This window comes from Notolepis coatsorum (genome assembly GCF_963971535.1).
Source record: "Notolepis coatsorum genome assembly, chromosome: 17".
NCBI lineage: Eukaryota > Metazoa > Chordata > Actinopteri > Aulopiformes > Paralepididae > Notolepis > Notolepis coatsorum.
Window position 1 is genome coordinate 96830984 of NC_140181.1, and position 20792 is coordinate 96851775.

Genomic DNA, 20792 nt, shown 5'->3' on the forward strand with positions numbered 1-20792 from the left:
TAGATCTCAGAGAAAAATATTATTCCAGTCGGATGGAGTTTTGTATTGGAATGACCTGCGTTTGACTGATTTGAAAAAAATTGATATTGCATCTGTCTGAGTGGATCTACTGTACATGGAGCCAAAAACGGTTTCAAGTAAGAAGGACAATTTAAATAAACACATTTGAAGATGAACCAAACCCAGTGAAACTGTCTTCTACTGTATATTTAGGCTGCGACCAATTAAGCGATTCATACATGAAACAATAGTGAGTTCTATATGGACACCTCAAAACACATCTACATCTGAATCATAATATACACCATTAAGGGGCCTAAGATACGTGTCCGAGGTGTTCTGATAGACAATGTCAGCATGATCAATAGTAGGTAGTATCGACTGAGAAATTCCTCTTCTAACTTGAAATGTAAAACAATTAATTGAGCTGTGGGAGTGCAAGAAGGATTAAACAGCGGTTGAGTTCTTTCCTTTACTTCCCAACATACATTTACATACATGCATAGAGTGCAGAGACGTTGACGTTAGTAGTAGTAGTGGTGACAGCAGCCAGCTGACAGCTGACATATGTACACAATAACACCCCCCCCCCGTTTCCCAGAATCCCGAGTGTTAAAGGAGCCCTCCCTCCGCTCCTAAAGTCCAGTGAATGTCTGCACCATTGTGCGTGATGAGTCACCACAGAGCGATGAAGTGAACTCAGAAAACCTTATGTTATCTTTATAATAAAATCAACAACAAAGTCCAAGATATTTCAATGAATCAACTTTCTCAAGGGACGACCCATCATCAAGAGTAATGGAAGGGATATGAGAGCGTGGTGCCAAACACCATGTTGCAGGACTTCTTCCTATTCAAGTACGTTGGTAAGAAACCATTTTTTGGACCAAGTTAAAATCGAACTGTAAAGAATTCTGGATTTGTAGTACATCAGAATTAGACGTGTAAATAACAGTGTCATCAGCATTAACGATGAACAAGACAATTTGAGAAAATATTATTTGAGGGAAGTCATTAACCCTTTCACTGCAAAAATACAGAAGGTTAACCCTTTCACTGCCACACTACAGACGGTTAACCGTGTAGTGTGGTAGTGAAAGGTTAACCGTCTGTTGCGTGGTAGTGAAAGGTTAACCGTGTAGTGTGGTAGTGAAAGGTTAACCTTCTGTAGTGTGGTAGTGAAAGGTTAACCGCGTAGTGTGGTAGTGAAAGGTTAACCGTCTGTAGTGTGGTGGTGAAAGGTTAACCGTGTAGTGTGGTAGTGAAAGGTTAACCTTCTGTAGTGTGGTAGTGAAAGGTTAACCTTCTGTAGTGTGGTAGTGAAAGGGTTAACCGTCTGTAGTGTGGTAGTGAAAGGGTTAACGTAAGGTTATGTATATAACCTAGTTATATGAGTACTGGCTAAGCGTCCCGCTCTTAAAGCCTATCGAGATATACCTCATCTCATGTACCTATTGTACTCCATCAACGAAAAAACACATACACCTACACCTGCCGGGTCCCGCCCCTATGGAGGCGTAGCCTATAAGACAGTGGGCCTGGTCACCAAACACTCTTCCTCGCCAAAAATCCTGTTTCCAGTAAAAGATCCCTCAAAAGGGAACTCAGGGCCGCTTAAGAGCGGGATGCTTAGCCAGTACTCATATAACTAGGTTATATACATAACCTTACGTTATATTATCGTACTTGGCCATCGCGTCCCGCTCTTAAAGCCTATCGAGATATGGGTTAGAGCGGACGCGAGGCCCGACAGATGCACCCCCTGAGGACCCGTAAGCCCACATCAAGGGGTTTGGGGAGCCCCATCACCCCATCCTTCCTAATGAAGGGGGGGCGCAGTCAACTCCACCTGAGTGCGAGCAAGAGGGAACTAGAACCCCTTGAACACACAGCACAGGCGGAACCACGTGTGACCTACACACTGTGGCCCATACCCACACACTCCTGCTACCCTACCAAAGGACGGGAAGCAGGAAAGGCCACAGACCCCAGAACCACCTGGGAGACAGAACCCCCGGTCATGTCCATGAGGTAGGGATGTCCCGATCGCCTTTTTTTGCTTCCGATCCGATCCCGAGCATGTGATTTTAAATATCTATCGATCCGATCGTTTCCGATCCGATCTTTCACATTAGTAATCAATTTTGACGCATTTTTGTCAGAAACTGGCAGAGCGAGACAAGCCCATCTGTTGCTTATAATAGTCCGGGGCGCGAGAGCGGAGGCTTTTGTTATTACATTCACCCTGAGAAATGTGCTTCTGCTTCATATGAGAAATATTAAAAGTTTCAATATATGTTTGCACATTAGTATACATTCAGTGTTCGACTTACGTAATGGTCCATTCTGGTCTGAAACGCCGACGATAAACCTCAGTCACGTAACGTTATCCTCCAGGTGAAAATTTAGTCTGAAAACTTCGCCTCCAGCCTGCTGCTTCATGAGTTTTTCCTCCACGCGGAATCTCCTCCTTGCAAACATTGCAACTGGCTTGACTTTCTTTTAAAATGCTTAGTTCCAAACCTCTGACATTAAGTCTAGCTGCTCAAGTCAGTGGATATTAACCGTGTTTCGGGAGCGACGTGTTGTTGTTGTGGTCGCGTGTAGCGTGTAGCGTCTAAATTAAAGGGAATGTTTGTTGCAACGGTGAAAATTAAAGGGGAATGTGTTTGTTGTGGATAATTATTCTGCTCTGTGTGACAATAAATACATTAATGATGATATATTATATGTACTTTAAAACCAAAACTAAGGCCTCCGTATGAGTTTAAGACGTGGACATGGTCATGTTTGTTGAATAAAATTTTTCTTTTTTTGACTGCCGATTTTTATTATTATTTTTTCCCGATCCCCGATACTCTGAAAAGCACGTGATCGACGCCGATTCCGATCACGTGATCGGATCGGGACATCCCTAGGTAAAACCTTACAAAGGGGCCCGGGGAGGACCATGAAGCTGCAGCACAGATGTCCTCCACCGAGGCCCCACCCAGGAGAGCGGCAGAGGCAGCCATCCCACGAGTGGAGTGCACCCTGACGCCCCCAGGGGGATCCTGCCCAGCCAACGTGTAGCAGAGGGCAATGCCCTCGCACAACCAATGGGACAGGCGCTGTTTCGTGAGGAGGCGGATGAAACGCCTGAACCACAATATCCCTGGAGCGGAAGAACTCCGGATATTTACAGGCACGAAGGCAGGATTAGGCCGCAGAGTGGCACCGCAATCGGAACGAAAGACAGTCACTCTGGTCGTACCGAGAGAGCACAAAGCACACCCACGCATTCAGCGGAGGTGACGGCCAGCAAGAACGCGGTCTTGAACGACAGCTGTTCCAACGGCGCTTGCTCAAGAGGCTCAAACGGGGCCAAGGACAACCGACCGAGGACCAATTGAAGATCCCAACTCGGAGCCAAAGAGCGTTGCACCGGCTTAACGCGTCGAGCGCCAAGCAGGAAACGCTTCACAAGAGGGTGGCTGAACAAGACATCCCCCTCAAATCCCTCATGATAGGAGGATATAGCTGCTGCATATACCCTCACCGTCAAAGCCGACAGTCTATCAAGGAGAGACTGGAGGTAACTAAGGACAGCATCCAGGGGGCAGAAGACTGGGTCCCGGCCCCCCGCCTTACACCACACTTGGAACATACGCCATCTGCCCGCGTAAAGCGCGACAGTGGAGGGAGCATGCGCATTCCGGATGGTATCACCATCAGGATCAAGAACCTGCGCCCCTCAACGTACCCGTCCCAACAACTGACCTAACAGATGTATGGGGAAGAATCCCAGGCGGCACGGCATCGGTCCCAGACCTGCCTGGCTATGTCTGGACGTAACCCCCACCCGTCAGGATGAAGACCGCCCCGCGACAGTACACCTGTACCCACATTCACCCTGCCGGGGATGTGGGGAGCCCTCAGGCCGCGCAGATGGAGGACGCCCATAGCCAGCCGCCCGCCGCCTGGTGACTGGGAAGAGGAGTACTCTACTTCCAGTCTACAGCAAACCCCAGGTTGGTAGGGACCTGCCTGGTACGAGACCCGACGATCCACCTTGACCGCGAAGGACCAGAACGTCGTCAGGGCAGAATACACTTCGTAACCCCTGACGACGCAGAGGCCCCAGTGCGGCCTCCACGCACTTGGTGAAGATGCGGGGAGCCAGAGAAAACCGAACGGCAGCCTCTGGTACTCATACGCTAACCCTGCAAAGGAAGCGTAGGTAAGCCCTAGGATGGAAGATCGGAGATGCGAAAACGCATCCTACAGGTCTATGGAGGAGAACCAGACCCCCACCTGACAGTGTTCAACAGGTAGGAGACGATCCAAAAAATGCTGAACCTTCCCATGGGACAGGTCCAGCATGTGTCTGACACCCCCCCCCTCCCGATTTCTCAGGCACCAGAGAACACCGGGAGGAGAACGCCACAACGATGGCTTGCTTCGTCCACAGAGATTGGATCTCATTGACCAGAGCTGTCACTGCTGGTGACCCTGACAATAGGGTCTGTACCAAACCCGAAAACGGGTGGGGTTGTGTAAACACAAGTCCCCGCCTCAGCATTCTCTCCATCCACCTCGACATATGGTACTGCCGTAGTCATATGTGATGACACTCCCAACGCACCCGCCGCCATGTGGCGCAGGTCCGCCAGGAACTGTAGATAGTTGGCCCGGTCCCACCCGCTGTGCGTAGCCAACCCTGGACCCTTGCGAGCAGAGCGTTCCGTGGAGTCGGGTCGGAACCTGACACTACCCACGAGGCAATCACACCCAAGGGGGGACCCCGACAGAAAGGGCCGGTTTGATACGGGGGAAGCTGACATCAATCTAGGTGACAAAAGCCCCCCCACTGAACACCCCTCCAGAACATGCTGAGGAGTTGTTCTGCAGCCGGACATGCAAGGTGTGAGGACCCCATGGGTTCCTACACACCGTAGCCCTGCAGTGATATTACTACCACCTAAATCACGCGCACCTCTTCATTTCAGACCACTGCCGATCTCGCGGGAGTGGGAGGTACCAACATGATACCTGGCCTGGCGAAGGCGAGGCCGGGGAAGCCCGCACTGTGTGCCTCAAAAGGTTTCGAGCCCCCCTGCTGACAACACTTATAGTTGACAGACGTAACGCCAGGCTCAACCAACACAGCTTATGGTGTGGGAGCCGCTTGACAGCACAACATTCTCACGGACAGACCCAGGCTCAGCCATCAACTGGGTGTCAGCCCCTGTCCCCATGAGAAGCGAAAAGTGGGGCCGCCCGCGCTTCAACGAAGGCACGCGGCCCGCAGCCAAAGGAAACAATCAGAGCCCCCTTTTTCCGCTGGTGTTGGGGGAGGGAGTGATCGGAGAGCGGGCTGCTCGCGGCAGGACGGCGACGGCTTGTTGTTCAAGCCGAGCCCATCCAACATGGCCGATCCCTCGGCCGCCAAGGCTGTCGGCCTTGTGGACACCTGTCGAATCAACGCCCAGGATACCTCTGGCGGGGGAAACATGGCCGCCTGTTGAGGGCCTCGTCATCGCCGCTGACGAGGCCGTGCTCTCTCTTCTTCTGGCTGCGCGGTGTGAGGCGGTGTGGGGCCTAGGACAATACCGCCCGCGCTCCAGCAGAAGACCAAAATCCCCTGCGGAGAGGGGAACCCTGAGCGGTTATAGCTTGCGGCTAGGTCAAAGCTAATAACGTCAACAACCTCGCGCGATGTGTCGACGTCGGCTGGCCCTCAAGGCCCCGCCACCAGACACCATTTTTTTGATAGAAAAAACAGCAATTCGAACACAGTTCTAATCGCTGCCAATTCCATACCGTGGCGGTACAGGCTTTAGCAGCCCACCAGCCACTCGCCAAGCCGACCCACCCATGGCGTCGGCCGGGCGGGGCACTGTTTCAATATGTCAATATGCAAACAGCAACCTCCACTGTGGTGTGCACCATGAAGGGGTTAAATGAATAAAAGAACTAACACCACAAAATACTGTAGAATGAGCAAGCCCATATACACAACGTTAAGGGGAGGCGGACCAGAGAGAACCAGTCCCGCATTAATTCAAAATATTCACAACAGCACACCAGCCCCAGCTTAGCCCATTTACCAAAAAAGGTAAACAAAGCCCCCCCCCCGCACTACTCCCCCAATAGACACCGATTGACCGTCAGCATGAATGGTTGAGAGAAGAGAAAGCTGTAGCATAGACAGACCTTCTCATAGCAGAGAGACAGAACAAAACAGTAGCCCACTACACTACTATAGCATAGCGTTCAACGCTACTATGGACAGAAAACAGTCAGCTGAGCCACAACACGGGCCGCCGTTAAGTCCCATCCTGCAGTAGTATAGCTCTACTGCTACCCGCCGAGCCTCAAGCATCGGCTCCCAGGTGGGAACACCGTTCAACAAACCCCACCGGGACACAGGAGTAACGCTACCTGGCTAGGCTACCTAGCCACGGCCTACCCTGTTGTCAACCCATTTACCCGTAAAAAGGTAAATAGGACTCAGCAAAACCCCCACATCAGCTACCGACTGACCTTCATTGATGAACCGAGCAAGAGGAGGGAAAAGCGACAACATCCCACGGCGGAGACATTAGAACAGCGTAGCAGTAGTGTTAGCATGTAGCATTAGCATTAGCATGTAGCGTTAGCATTAGTTGTTTAACAGCACGGAGCACGCTTCCAGGACCGTTTGGAACCCGTTCACTGCAGTGAAACGTCCACCAAACCATCCCGCCCCTGGCGCCGACACACAACATGGTTGTGTAACAAAACAACCCAGCATTACTAACACTAATACCCATGCCTGATGACACAGGGCCTACCTGTGTACAAGCCGGCCCGATAGCCAACCTTGCACGCTGCTCCTGGATCTGCTGTCACCAGACGAGGAAACATCAGAATAGGCCCGACGTGTCGCTGAAACATGCCCCGAAGATTCCAGGGGTAAGCAAACTTTCAACATTACGCAATTTCTCATAATCTTTTCATAACAACTAGTTTACATAAGGTGCACTGCGACCGTTATGATGGAAACGAAAATAGAGGAAGAGTGTTTGGTGACCAGGCCTACTGTCTTATACATTTACATTTACATTTAGTCATTTAGCTGACGCTTTTATCCAAAGCGACTTACAAGTTCTGTGCGACAAGACAGCAAGAAGGGTATAACTCTATCAGCTGAGTAACAATGTTCATCAAAGTGTTGCGTGTTACAGTGTAGGTTAGTTTATTAGGACAAGTGCATGACATTAAGGTTAGTCGGGGTTAGATTTTTTATTTATTTTTTTTATTATCATTTCAGATAATGGTTGAAGAAGTGAGTCTTTAGTCGACGGCGAAAGATTGGACGGGATTCGGCTGTCCTAACTGGGATGGGTAGTTCATTCCACCATTGTGGGGCAAGGACTGAGAATAGGCGGCTTCTCTTTGATGACCCTCCGGGAGCTTGGATAGGAGTAGATCTGAGGCGGCCAGAAGATGCAGAGCGTAGGGGTCTTGAGGGTGTGTAGTTAGAGACCATTGACCGGAGGTAGGCGGGAGCGGTTCCCTTTGCCGCACGGTATGCTAGGTCGAGGGCCTTGAAACGGATACGTGCAGCAATGGGGAGCCAGTGCAGGTCCCTAAGAAGTGGGGTGACATGGGCCGACTTCGGTAGGTTTGAGATCAGGCGGGCCGCTGCATTTTGAATGAGTTGAAGAGGCTTGGTGGCAGTGGCCGGGAGGCCAGCTAGCAGTGCGTTGCAGTAGTCGAGGCGGGAGATGACTGTTGATTGGACGAGGAGTTGGGTGGCTTCTTTTGTCAGGAAGGGGCGTATCCTTCTGACGTTGCTCAGGAGGAATCGGCAGGTTCTGGTTGTCGCTGCGATGTGAGCAGAGAAGTTCAACTGGTCGTCGAGGACAACACCAAGGTTCTTGGCGGTCGGCGACGCGGTCACAGCTGCATTCTCGACTGTGATGGAGAGGTCGGTCAGGGGGGAGGATTTGGCCGGCAGGTGGAGCAATTCTGTTTTGCTTAGGTTCAGTTTGAGGTGGTTGGTCGTCATCCAGGCGGAGATGTCGGACAGACAGGCCGAGATCCGCTCAGAGACGTGGATATCTGAGGGAGGGAAGGAGAGGAAGAGTTGAGTATCATCGGCATAACAATGATATGAGAAGCCATGAGACGTGATAATGTTACCCAGTGATTTAGTGTAGAGGGAGAAGAGAAGGGGTCCTAGGACCGAGCCCTGGGGGACACCCGTCCGGAGGAGGCGGGTGGCCGACAGAGTCCCTCTCCATGACACTTGGTAGGAGCGGTCATTGAGGTATGATGTCAGCCATGTCAGCGCAGATCCAGCCACTCCCATTCCTGCGAGGGCCGCGAGGAGGATCTGATGGTTGACTGTGTCGAAGGCTGCAGATAGATCTAGGAGAATCAGGACAGAGGAGAGGCCTTTCGCTTTTGCTAAGTGAAGTGCCTCTGTGACCGCAATGAGGGCCGTTTCTGTGGAGTGGCCAGTCCGGAAGCCAGACTGATTGGGGTCTAGGAGGTCATTCTGTAAGAGATAAGCAGTAAGTTGGTTGGATACAGCACGTATCCATAGGGGCGGGACCCGGCAGGTGTAGGTGTACGTGTTTTTTTCGTTGATGGAGTACAATAGGTACATGAGATGAGGTATATCTCGATAGGCTTTAAGAGCGGGACGCGATGGCCAAGTACGATAATATAACCTTCTGTAGTGTGGTAGTGAAAGGTTAACCGTCTGTAGTGTGGTAGTGAAAGGTTACTCTTCTGTAGTGTGGTAGTGAAAGGGTTAAAGGTGCTGTATTCCACATTATACAACGGCATGCAAATTTCTCGATTCTGATTGGCCATTTACACGTCTTTATTGGCAACAATCCACGGTCCTGGGCTCAGGACCCGCCCACAACCGAATCACATATCACTCCCCGGCTCACTCCGGGAGAAAACAAGATCGCGGACAACAAATGGTTATGTTGAAAGCACCATAACGACTAAATATGAAGCGATTCTGTCAAGGGGAATGTGTTAGTCCTTTAAACAATGTTGGATGATGTAATTGATGGGTCTTGAGTCAATCTAGAACAAAAGAAAAATCGCGGATTGATTGATTGATTAATTGATTGATTTAAATTTCTTCCTTCCTACTTTCTACTGACTGCAGCGTTCTCTCTCACACTGTCCGACGCTGGCGTACCCACAAACACACACACACACATACACACACACACACACACACACACACATACACACACACACGCACGCACACACACACACACACACTGTGACACACACACACACACACACACGCACACACACACACACACACACACTCCTGTCTGCAACAGCGGGGGAGTCAGACTGAGAGAGAAGCAGCGCTGTTTTAAGTGAGCATGGTCTATTGAATTGATTGATTGGTTGATTGCTAATTTTATTACTGTACCCCTGGTTTCCAACTGGTTAAGTTTAGGCTAAAAGAAATAAATAAAAAAATAGGGCGAAGAAAACGTTTTTTTCCTATAGGGCAAAGAAAACGTTTTAATTTGTTTTACCTACTTTATATAGAAGCATCTAAGAATGAAGTTCTATGGAAAGTAGGTCTGCATTCCCTTAACAATTGTGTGTATTGAGCCGTACTGTATTGTACCCATTCTGCATCTGGTAATAAAATTTTCAATCAATCATTCCAATAATACACAGTTGGATGTGTTAGTTGGTTGGATGCACTTCAAGCTGCTTCCACATGAGGCAACTTCTCTCAATCATTCCAATAATACACAGTTGGATGTGTTAGTTTGGTTGGATGCACTTCAAGCTGCTTCCACATGGAGGCAACTTGTCTTTTTTGTAGTTGTGGGAACTACTTTTTCTGGCGGATGGTTTTTTCAATAAATCTTCGATTAATGTGTGTTTATTGTATAGAAATAAGGTTGGATGAATCTGGCAGTTGTATAAAAGCTTTACACCACTTGTAGTCGTGATTTGTGACCAATAAACCATGCCTAGGGGGGTCTAACGACCCTCGGCTGCGCCTCGGGCCTAACGACCACCCCTAGGCATGGTTTATTGGTCACAAACCACTCCTGCGCGTGATGTAATGCTTAAATATTGGGGATTATGAACATTAATATAGCAACAACCAGCTATTGCTATGTAACAGATATAGTGGAGTAATGTTGCCCTGAGCAGAGAATGAAGTGACACTCCCTCTGTGTGTTGTAATCCAAGCATCTCTGTTCTTTGTTTTGGTAGCTTGCTCGCTCAGCTCTTCTTCAATCTAAAGTTGGACCTAAAATATGTTTCTGACAACATTTTATGGGAGAAATAGGATATACATTTGTAGGATCTTGATTCATATTTGATCGGCAACGCCTAGTTTTGACAGTTTAATCTGAACTTAGTTTGATGGTACAACATACGAAACGTACCCCACAGTATGTAAGCACACCATTGTTTTGGTCTGACATGCTGGTGCTCTAGTGACATCTAGTTGCAGACTTTAAATTTTTTCAAATACCACTCCCGACTCTCGAGTCTCTACCTCTGTCAATCATTTGGCGATCTCGGACAGGGTTGTAACCAATGAGTCGGGCTTTCCAATGGTACCCGACCTGGGAATGAGCGAATCATGGATCTAGGTGAAAAGTCACAAGCCAAAACAGGAAGAGAATTCTCCGTTGAATGCATTGAAGTCTGTGAGAAAATCGTTTTCTGAGCTCTCTCACCTTTTACCAAAACCGCTTCTAATCACTCATTTCTGAACGGAATTTTATGAAATTCGGACATGTACTACACAAGACCTCAGGCTATGTACCCAGTGTGTCTTTTGTGAGTAACAAGTTTTTCTACAACTCAAGTTCAGACCTATGTTACTCTATTTCATTAGCACTAAAAGTGAATTTTCTTTCAAAAGAGAACAGGCTCATGCAAGTCAAGTCAAGTCAAGAGTTTTATTTGTCACGGCATACAAGTATACAATGAAATGCGGGTGGTCTTGCCCGCAACGATGTGCAATACAGTAGTAACAACATATAATAGAATCCAATAAAACAACATTGTGCAATAAACAAGTAACATAGTAGGGCATATCGGTATTTGTACATAAGTTATTTACAGAGCATGGAGGACATGCTAGGTCCTTTGGTAGTGCAATACACTGTTACTGTTACTATACTATTTTTAAAGTGACCTTTCCTTAGTGGCCATAAGTGTGGGCGTGTGCAGCATGAGTGTGTGCTTGCTCATGTTAAAGTGGCTGCTAGTGTGTGAGCGTGTACAGTGTGTGTGTCGTGTGTGTGCTCATGTGTGCTTGTGTGTGGAGAGTTCAGTGTTCAAGGCTCTGATGGCCTGGGGGAAGAAGCTGAGCCGAAGTCTCTCTGTCCTCGTAGCTGGGGTTCGCAGGCCTGACCTCTGACCTCAGCAGCATGAACAGGCTGTTGTTGGGGTGGTGTGGGTCTTTCATTATTCTGCAGGCTCTGGATTTGCACCTCTTGTTGTATAGAACCTGCAGGGGTGGTAGTGCAATACCCGAGGTACGCTCGGCTGAGCGCACCACTCTCTGTAGGGCCTTCTTGTCCTGTGCCGTGCTGTTTCCATACCAGTCAGTGATGTTTCCAGTCAAGATGCTCTCTACAGCTCCGGAGTAGAAGGACTGGAGTATCTTCCCAGATACTCTGAACTTCCTTAACTGTCTCAGGTGGTAGAGGCGCTGCTTCGCCTTTTTTACGACTGAGTCTATGTGTGTTGTCCATGTCAGATCCTCTGAGATGTGGACCCCCAGGTACTTAAAGCTGCTCACCCTGTCCACGGTAGCCCCGTTTATACTCAGTGGTGTGTGTGTCTCCTGCTGTCCTCTCCTATAATCCACGATCAGCTCCTTGGTTTTACCAATGTTCAGGAGCAGGCTATAAGTGTGCTATAAGTATAAAGTATAGTATATTGGTTTGCAAAAAAAATATGCAGTCCTCAAACACGAAAACTAAAATGACCACTTTTGGGGACGCCTGTTAAGAGGTTAATACAAATAGAAGAAAGAAGTGGTCCCAAGGTGAAACCTTGTGGAACACCCTTTTCAACAATTCAATAGTCAGATTGAGAACCAGCAAATACAACACACTGATATATTATGAAGATAAGCAATAAATCAGAGGATAGCATTTTGAGTTAAACCAATAGAAGGTGGAGGTGGTGATCAACCATATGAAAAGCCTTGGAAAGATAGATCAAAACTGCACCTGTGAGTTGGCCTTTATGAAAGGATGAGAACACAGTGAGTTTAAGAAGAGTTGTGGTGGTGGAAAAGTTAGGTCTAAAACCTGATTGGAAATTTGGGATGGAGATCAAATATTGAACAGATTGATGTAGTGTGATGATTGATTAAAATATGTTTCTCAAAGATTTTAGCAATAGTACAAATGATACAAATAAATATTGATACATATTCACATCGGATGGGTCTCCAGTCCACCTTTGTAAAGAGAGGTAACTCTGGCACATTTCCATACAGGGGGAATTGAATAAGTAGAAAGTAGATGGAGGCAAGTTAAATAAATCTACAAGGGGATACATTGTGCTTTGCCAAACCCCCGCAACACTGAGGCACATCCTCACCGGCTGCAAAACCAGTTTGTCCCAAGGGCGCTACACCTGGAGACACAACCAGGTCCTAAGACAACTGGCAATCACCCTGGAAGGAAGGAGAACTACCAACAATGCCCTCCCTCCCCCAATGCCTAGACACTCAAACACCACTTCTTTTGTAAGAGCAGGACAGCTCCCAGCAAAGCCATCTGCAAGAGTGGAGGCAACCCTCCTGGACACTGCCCGGGATTGGAGAATGCAGGTTGACTTGGACCAGAAACTAATCTTTCCGCCTGAGATAATTACAACTAACCTCAGGCCGGACCTGGTCTTGTGGTCAACCTCCCAGAAGTCTGTATTCATTGTGGAACTAACTGTACCATGGGAGGCTGCAGTTGGTGAAGCATATGAACGTAAACGACTGAAGTACTCCGACATAGCAGCCGAGGCAGAACAACGCGGCTGGCGTGCCCAGGTGCTTCCGGTGGAGGTTGGTTCTAGAGGATTTGTTGCCATGTCCACAACCAAGCTTCTTAAGGGGATGGGAGTGCGAGGACAGGCATTCCGACAAGCTGTCAAAACACTGTCAGAGGCTGCCGAACGAAGCAGCAGATGGCTATGGATTAAGAGAAAGGACCCCAATTGGGCTGCAAAATAACCATCGAGGGGTAAAAGGGACGCCAGGTGTTGCCGTTGAGCCCTTCGGAGGTGTCGTGGGCCTGTCAACGAAACACCAATGAAGGAGGGTGCCCACCTGAAGACCCCAGTGAAGCTTTTACCACTACCCCATTCAAAAAAGTGCTGATTATCTAAGGGATTGTAATATCTAGTCCTATAAGCTCAACTTACATGAGCTGCACATTTGTTCCAAACAATCTGGACCAGCACTACTACTTACTGTACTTTTATAGCATGAAAAACATCAGTAGGCAAGCTATTTCTAAAGGAAAATGAACCGTTAGAAGTAATAACGGAAAGCATGGGAGATAAGTAAGGAAGGATCAGAAATAATAGTATATAATAGCTGGATTTTGCATTCCTTGTTTTGGTCTTACATAATTTCCTCAAGTATCTGTAGGTTTCCCAATCAGCAGCATATTTAGCAGCAGATTTGTTATTAAAGGCTGAGCTGATCCAGGGTAAATTATCTGATGCAGGGTAAATGAGCTGTTCCAGGGTAAATGTCTACCTTTAACTCTTAATTGTTTTCATGGGAGAAACACATTAGTAAATCCCTTCCAGGCCGCGTGAATACTTTCGACAACAAATGTTTGTTTCCGCGTGCGAGTTTTGCGCTCTGATTGGCCAGGTCATGTGACATGTGCGCCAATCGTGGGACAGCAAGTTCTGCGCCTATTTCCGCGTCTAACAGCCTGCAAACTACCTGGCGTTCTATCGCCATGCTTTAAGACAAACTCTAACCTTAACCAACTTCGAAAGAGCGCCTAAGCTTAACCAGTGTAGACACTTGCGGTCCCACGATTGGCCGTACATGCCACATGACCAGAAATGACCTGGCCAATCAGAAACACGGAAACAAACATTTGTTGTCAAAAGTATTCAGGCTTCCAGGCCACACAGTAAAGAACACGCCTACCCTCTGTTCCTGGCAGGAGACAAACGTCTGGAACCCAGGCGCCACTCCGAAGCCCAGCTGGTCAATGAAGGAGGGCTCGTCCTGGCTGTGGATCTGAACTTTGACCCCGGCTTCGAACGAGGTCTCATCTGTGGAGTCGTGGGGGAGAAGAGACTGGGATCAGCTATTTTCACTAATGAGTCCACTGTCTGCATTAAGCACCTAGAGGAGTCGGGCTGTGTGACAGAGCAGCACATAATGAGGCACGGGTTGGCAGAGTAACATGCATGCGCACACACATACACACACACACACACACACACACACACACACACACACACCCACACCCACACCCACACACACACACACACACACACACACACACACACACACACACACACACACACACACACACACACACACACACACACACACACACACACACACACACACACACACACACACACACGACACAAGTCATGAGAGACAGAAGAGGAAAGAGAGAAGAAGGGGGATGAAAGCTTGAGAGAGAGAGAGAGAGGAATGTGAGAGAGAGACAGAGAGAGGAAGAGAGGGATGAGAGAGAAAGACAGAGAGAGAGACAGAGTTGAGAGAGGCAGATAGATAGATAGATAGATAGATAGATACAGACGCAGCGCTCAAAAATCAAACCAATTCTGCTGCTTGTCTGCTGCTTGTTGCTGCTTGTGTGCCACTTAAGTCTACTCAGGTGTTAATTTTCCGGGGGTGTTGGCTGGGGGAACAAAGGGAGGGTAGTTAACTTAAGTGCTTCCCCAGGGAGGGGGTCGGGGGCTACTGCCCTCAGACCCCCAAAATAATTTTTATATGGGCAGTCTGACTTGGGGTACTGACCATATATTAGTGTTGCAATGCATGATAAGTAAACAGTGAAAAAAGCTAAGAAATCTGATGGGGCTGGGACATTTGGGACGAATAAAAATTTAAGATGAAAATCTGCCCAGCCTGTGGGAGGAAGTGGAGGTGTGAAATCTGGCCCGGTCAAGAACAATAGAGGAGTGGTAGAGAGTGGTAGAGAGGCATGAGAGGTTTGAGTTTTGAGTGCTGTATCTGTAGATAGATAGATAGATAGATAGATAGATAGATAGATAGATAGATAGATAGATAGATAGATAGATAGATAGATAGATAGATAGATAGATAGATAGATAGATAGATAGATAGATAGAGATAGATAGATAGATAGATTATACTGTAAGAGAGAGACAGATAAGAGAGCTGAGAGAGAGATAGATAGACCGTAGAACTAGGACCGTTACTGTTCCTAATTTATGCAAATGACATGTCGTCAGCTTGTGACTGCAACTTGTTCCTGTTTGTGGACGACTCAGCCCTTACTCCTAGAACCCACCTCACCCCTGCCCATTTTGACATCCTAGGATGGCTTAGAGTAGACGACAGAGTACAGCAGCTTGCAATGGGCCTGGTCTACAAGATACACAACACCACTAAGATACCCATGTACATGTCGAAATATTTCCCAAAGGTCAGTGAATACCACGACCACAACACCAGAGGGAGTTCCACAAATCATGTGCCAGATTCGGCTCAAACAAGGGACTAAACACGTTTAGCAATTATGCCACATCAATGTGGAACGCCCTACCCACAGCCGTAAAAAATCCCTACCCACCTTCAAAACCGCTCTCAAAGAGCACCTACGGGAGGCTGCTATTCGAAACTGGCCCCCGTAAATGTCCGAACACCCTCCCACCCCCTCCTAATGTACCCTCCCCCTTATATATTTACTGTTAGGATTTCTGTTTAACAGTACTGTATATTTGCATATCTTGACTTGTATGTCACAAATGTAACAGTACTGTTTATCTGTATGTTGTGTATGTCATAAATGTCATTATGAATTGAAAATGGGGGACCCTGATGTAAACAAGACGAAAGTCTTTCTCTGGTCTGCATCCCCTTAACAATTGTGTGTATTGAGTTGTACTGTACTGTACCCATTCTGCAATCTGTTAATTAAAGTGTTCAATCAATTCAATCAATCAGATAAGAGAGAGAGAGGAACATAGATACGAGAGGCAGATAGATAAGAGAGATAGATAGATAGATAGATAGATAGATAGATAGATAGATAGATAGATAGATAGATAGATAGATAGATAGATAGATAGATAGATAGATAGATAGATAGATAGATAGATAGATAGATAGATAGATAGATAGATAGTAAGAGAGAGACAGATAGGACTTCAAAATAGCGAGAGTAACACCCCTGCACAAAAAGGGCAGCAAATTAGACCCAGGCAACTACCGCCCTGTTTCTATCCTTACATCCATCTCGAAAGTCATGGAAAAAATAGTATACGAACAGGTCGAAAAGTACCTTACGGATAAAAATCTAATCTACGAATTCCAATCTGGCTTCAGAACATCCCACTCCACTGACACATGCCTTCTCTATTTGAACGACCACATCAAGCAAGAGGTGGACGCGGGCAAATACTGCGGCATGGTCATGCTAGACCTACAAAAGGCCTTCGACACTGTCAATCACACCATTCTGATTGACAAACTAAAAGCAATTGGTTTTGATAGTTTATCAGTGAGCTGGATACAATCCTACCTGGAGGGGAGAGAACAGATGGTGGAGGTAAACGGTACCCTATCCCCCCCCCTCACAGTGAACTGTGGTGTTCCACAAGGAAGCATACTAGGACCACTACTGTTCCTAATTTATGCAAATGACATGTCGTCAGCTTGTGACTGCAACTTGTTCCTGTTTGCGGACGACTCAGCCCTGCTGGTCTCTGACAAGAACAAGTTACAGGTTGAAAAAACCCTCAGCTCGGAACTAGGCAAAATCTGCATATGGCTCGCCGACAACAAACTATCATTACACATGGGCAAAACAGAGTCCATTCTCTTCGGTTCAAATAACAAACTCAGCAAGACGAACGCCTTCTCTGTTACAGTGGCTGACAATATTGTCACAAGGAAAGATGAAATTACCTACCTGGGGTCCATCCTAGAGGCTAATCTTTCCTGTGACAAAATGGCATCCAATGTAATAAAAAAAGTCAATCAACGAACTCGATTCTTGTACCGGATCTCCTCCCTGGTAAACAAGAATACCCTGAAGACTCTGGCAGGAGCACTCATTCAAGGGTACTACGACTATGCTTGCACCTCATGGTACCAAAGCACCTCAAAGGCACTAAAAACCAAATTACAAACATCTCAAAACAAACTAGTCAGACTACTGCTTGACCTGACTCCTAGAACCCACCTCACCCCTGCACACTTTGCCAACCTAGGATGGCTTAGAGTAGATGACAGAGTACAGCAACTTGCAATGGGCCTGGTCTACAAGATACACTACACGACCAAGGTACCCATGTACATGTCAAAATACTTCCCAAAGGTCAGTGAATACCACGATCACAACACCAGAGGGAGCTCCACAAATCATGTAAAACCCAGATTCGGCTCAAACAAGGGACTAAACACGTTTCGCAATTATGCCACAACAATGTGGAACGCCCTACCCAAAGCTGTAAAGGAATGTGAATCACTACCCACCTTCAAAAACACTCTCAAAGAACACCTACGGGAGACTGCAATTCAAAACTGGCCCCTACAAATGTCCTAACCCAGTTGTACAATAAAGACCAAGCATGGCTTTGTCAGTATTCCAATGTACCCAACCCCCCCCCCCCCCCCACCTCCAATGTACAGCCCCACCCAACCCCACCCCACCTACCCAACCTCCTCCAATGTACAGTTTCTATGTTAAATGTAGGTCAGTATTCCAATGTACAGTGTGTGTCCCCCCCCCTCCAATGTACAGCCCCACCCCACCTACCCAACCTCCCCCAATGCACAGTTTCTATGTCAAATGTATATACACTCTTTTTCTGGATTTTTTTAGTATCACAAACAGTACTGTATTTGAAAATCTGGTATGTCATAAATGTATAGATGTAGCAGTACTGTCTATCTGTATGTCGTGTGTGTCATATGATGAATTGAAAATGGAGGACCCTGATGGAAACAAGACGAAAGTCTTTCTCAGGTCTGCATCCTCTTAACAATTGTATGTATTGAGCTGTACTGTACTGTACCCATTCTGCAATCTGTTAATAAACTTTTCAATCAATCAATCAATCAATCAGATACGAGAGTTGAGAGAGACAAATAGATAAGAGACAGATAGACAAGAGAGCTGAGAGAGAGATAAGAGAGAGAGGAATATAAATAAGAGAGAGGCAGATATATAAGAGAGAGAGGACTATATAGAAGAGAGGCAGATAGGGCGGTCAGGTGGCGTAACGGAGATTGCGTTTGTCACCAAACCCCGGAGCGGCTAGATTCGCCTGTTCGAATCCAGCTCACAGCTCCGGGGTTGTCACCAGCTTGGCTGGCCGTTCACACTAATACAATTGGCAGTATTAGAGGGTGGGAGAAGCTGGCGGGGTGGGTCCGGGTCGTTGTAAACAGCGACTCCTACAGTTCGGTCGGGGCGCCTGCTAAGCGCGGATAGGACTTGAGGGGGATAGTGTGATCCTTCCACACGCTACGCCCTCTCAATGAGAATCCGCGCTGCCAGGTGAAAAGAAGCGGTTGATTGGCTGGACGTGTGTCGGAGGAAGCACGTGATAGCCTCCACTCTCCCAGACCGACTGTGGGGGGTAGGTGCGCAGTGACCAGGAAGGGGATTGGGAATTGGCATAACGACTAACATTGGGATGGGAGAAAATCGGAGGAAAATGGAGGGGGGAAAAGACCAATAAAAAAAAAAAAAAAGAAGAGAGGCAGATAGATAAGAGAGAGAGGAATACATAGAAGAGAGAGGAATATAAATAAGAGAGAGAGAGAGAGAGAGAGAGAGAGAGAGAGAGAGAGAGAGAGAGAGAGAGAGAGAGAGAGAGAGAGAGAGAGAGAGAGAGAGATGGCAGTACAGCAGTGACTAAATTAATAACAATGAAGTCTTCTCACCTGTCTCTCCCCAGACAGGCAGGTACTCATCCTGCTGGATGTCCAGCATGAGCTCCAGTCCGTTGCCCATCCCTCCCTTGGTGGTGGTGAGTGGAGAGATTCCATCTCCTCCGGCGTTAAACGTGTAACACTTCCCATAGCGCGTGAAAACCTGACAGGACAAACAAACAAACAAACAAACAATCAATCAATCAATCAATCAATCAATCAATCACATTGAGCAGATCTGGCAAAGGGAAAATGTACTTGTGTTTTTGTGTTTCTCCCTTTTTTTACATTCTCTTCCAGTGATAATGAAAGGAGAATGTGTACGAGTACATCCCTTGGTTGGTGCAGGGCTAAAGGTGTCACAAGTGAGAAGGAATCCTTTCAAGCTTAAAGGAACACGCCAACTTTTGGGGAAATTCGCTTATTTGCCATCTACCCTGGAGTTAGTCATTCACTGGAAGTAGGTGTGCCAGTGTAGCCTAGTTCCCAACAGTCACGAAATACACTTCAAATACAACTCCAAAACGTTCCTGTAAACATGTTGTGACCAGATATATACTCTGAACTATTTTTTGCCGAACCACTGCTGCCTGGGTGCAGTGATTGCATCACCTCAAAAGCCCCGTTTTTCAAAAAGCAACAGGGCTTTTGAGGTGATGAAATCTATCTGTATATACAGTATCTGCTTAGAAAAACGAAAATATCTAAATTATTTTAAATGTTTCTCCATGTGGTAAATACACAGGTCACAACATGTTTACAGGAACGTTTTTGAGTTGTATTTGGAGTGTATTTCGTGACTGTTGAGAACTAGGCTACTCTGGCACACCTACTTCCAGTGAATGACGCTAAGCTAGGCAAACAGTGTGGTTGTTCCCTAACAGACCCGGCGCCATGGGCGGGCATTAGGGGGCCGGGCCCGCCCACTGAGTCAGCTGTGCCCACCCTGGTAAATTTTTTTTTTTTTTGTCAATCAAAGTCGACTATCCAAATCCTTAGTCGGGGACAGCCCTAGTGGGCACTGATGTCAACAACAACATTACTGAAGCTAGCACGGCACTCTGTGAGAATTCGTTTTCTACCCTCAAGAACGTCTTTACAGAACATCGCCTTAGTATGCTTCATCGACGCACAAGACCAATTTAATTCAGTTGGCATTTGAGAAGGACTTAAAAAAGTTCAGGAATGAGTGGAGGGGCAGTGTTTTAAGAAGATTTCACTCTGTCCCCCAAAACGCAGCTTGCCCGCTCTACTAATGATGGTGAGTAGCCTGTGGAGGAATTTTGTTTGCTTTTTTATGCACCTTATTTTTGTCAGTTCAGTTCAGTTTGTCAGTGAATTCAGAAGTGTTGAATAAATGGAGACTTTTCAAAGATATAGAATAGAATAGAATAGAAATGCATTATCCTGAGGGAAATTTGACACAGCAAATCACTCAACATTAAACATTTAGACAGAACAAGTCACGAATAAGAATAACAAAACAAATGGCCTAAGAATAGAATAAAATTAAATAGAATAAAAATAGAATAAAAGATACAGTAAATAAATACAGTAAACATATACTGAAGTCTACAGTAGGTGTAATATTGCACAGTGCTGTTTAAAAAGTAAGAGTCCAGGAAGATGGTACCTGTCACTCTGTGCTCAGTGATGCAGT

The 20792-nt window shown here is 46.9% G+C and overlaps 1 protein-coding gene across 1 annotated transcript in view; it reads right to left on the minus strand.

Annotated features, from left to right (window-relative positions):
• Positions 1–20792, minus strand: part of LOC311243577 (acid-sensing ion channel 1-like) — a gene marked incomplete at its 3' end in the record, with an annotated part of 214241 nt that overhangs the window by 27910 nt on the left and 165539 nt on the right. The window contains exons 3-4 of the mRNA XM_084332848.1: positions 19145–19295; positions 14171–14298 (exon numbers count right to left, since the gene is read on the minus strand). Coding sequence (XP_084188974.1) covers positions 14171–14298; positions 19145–19295 — 279 coding nt within the window. The remainder of the gene's footprint in view (positions 1–14170; positions 14299–19144; positions 19296–20792) is intronic.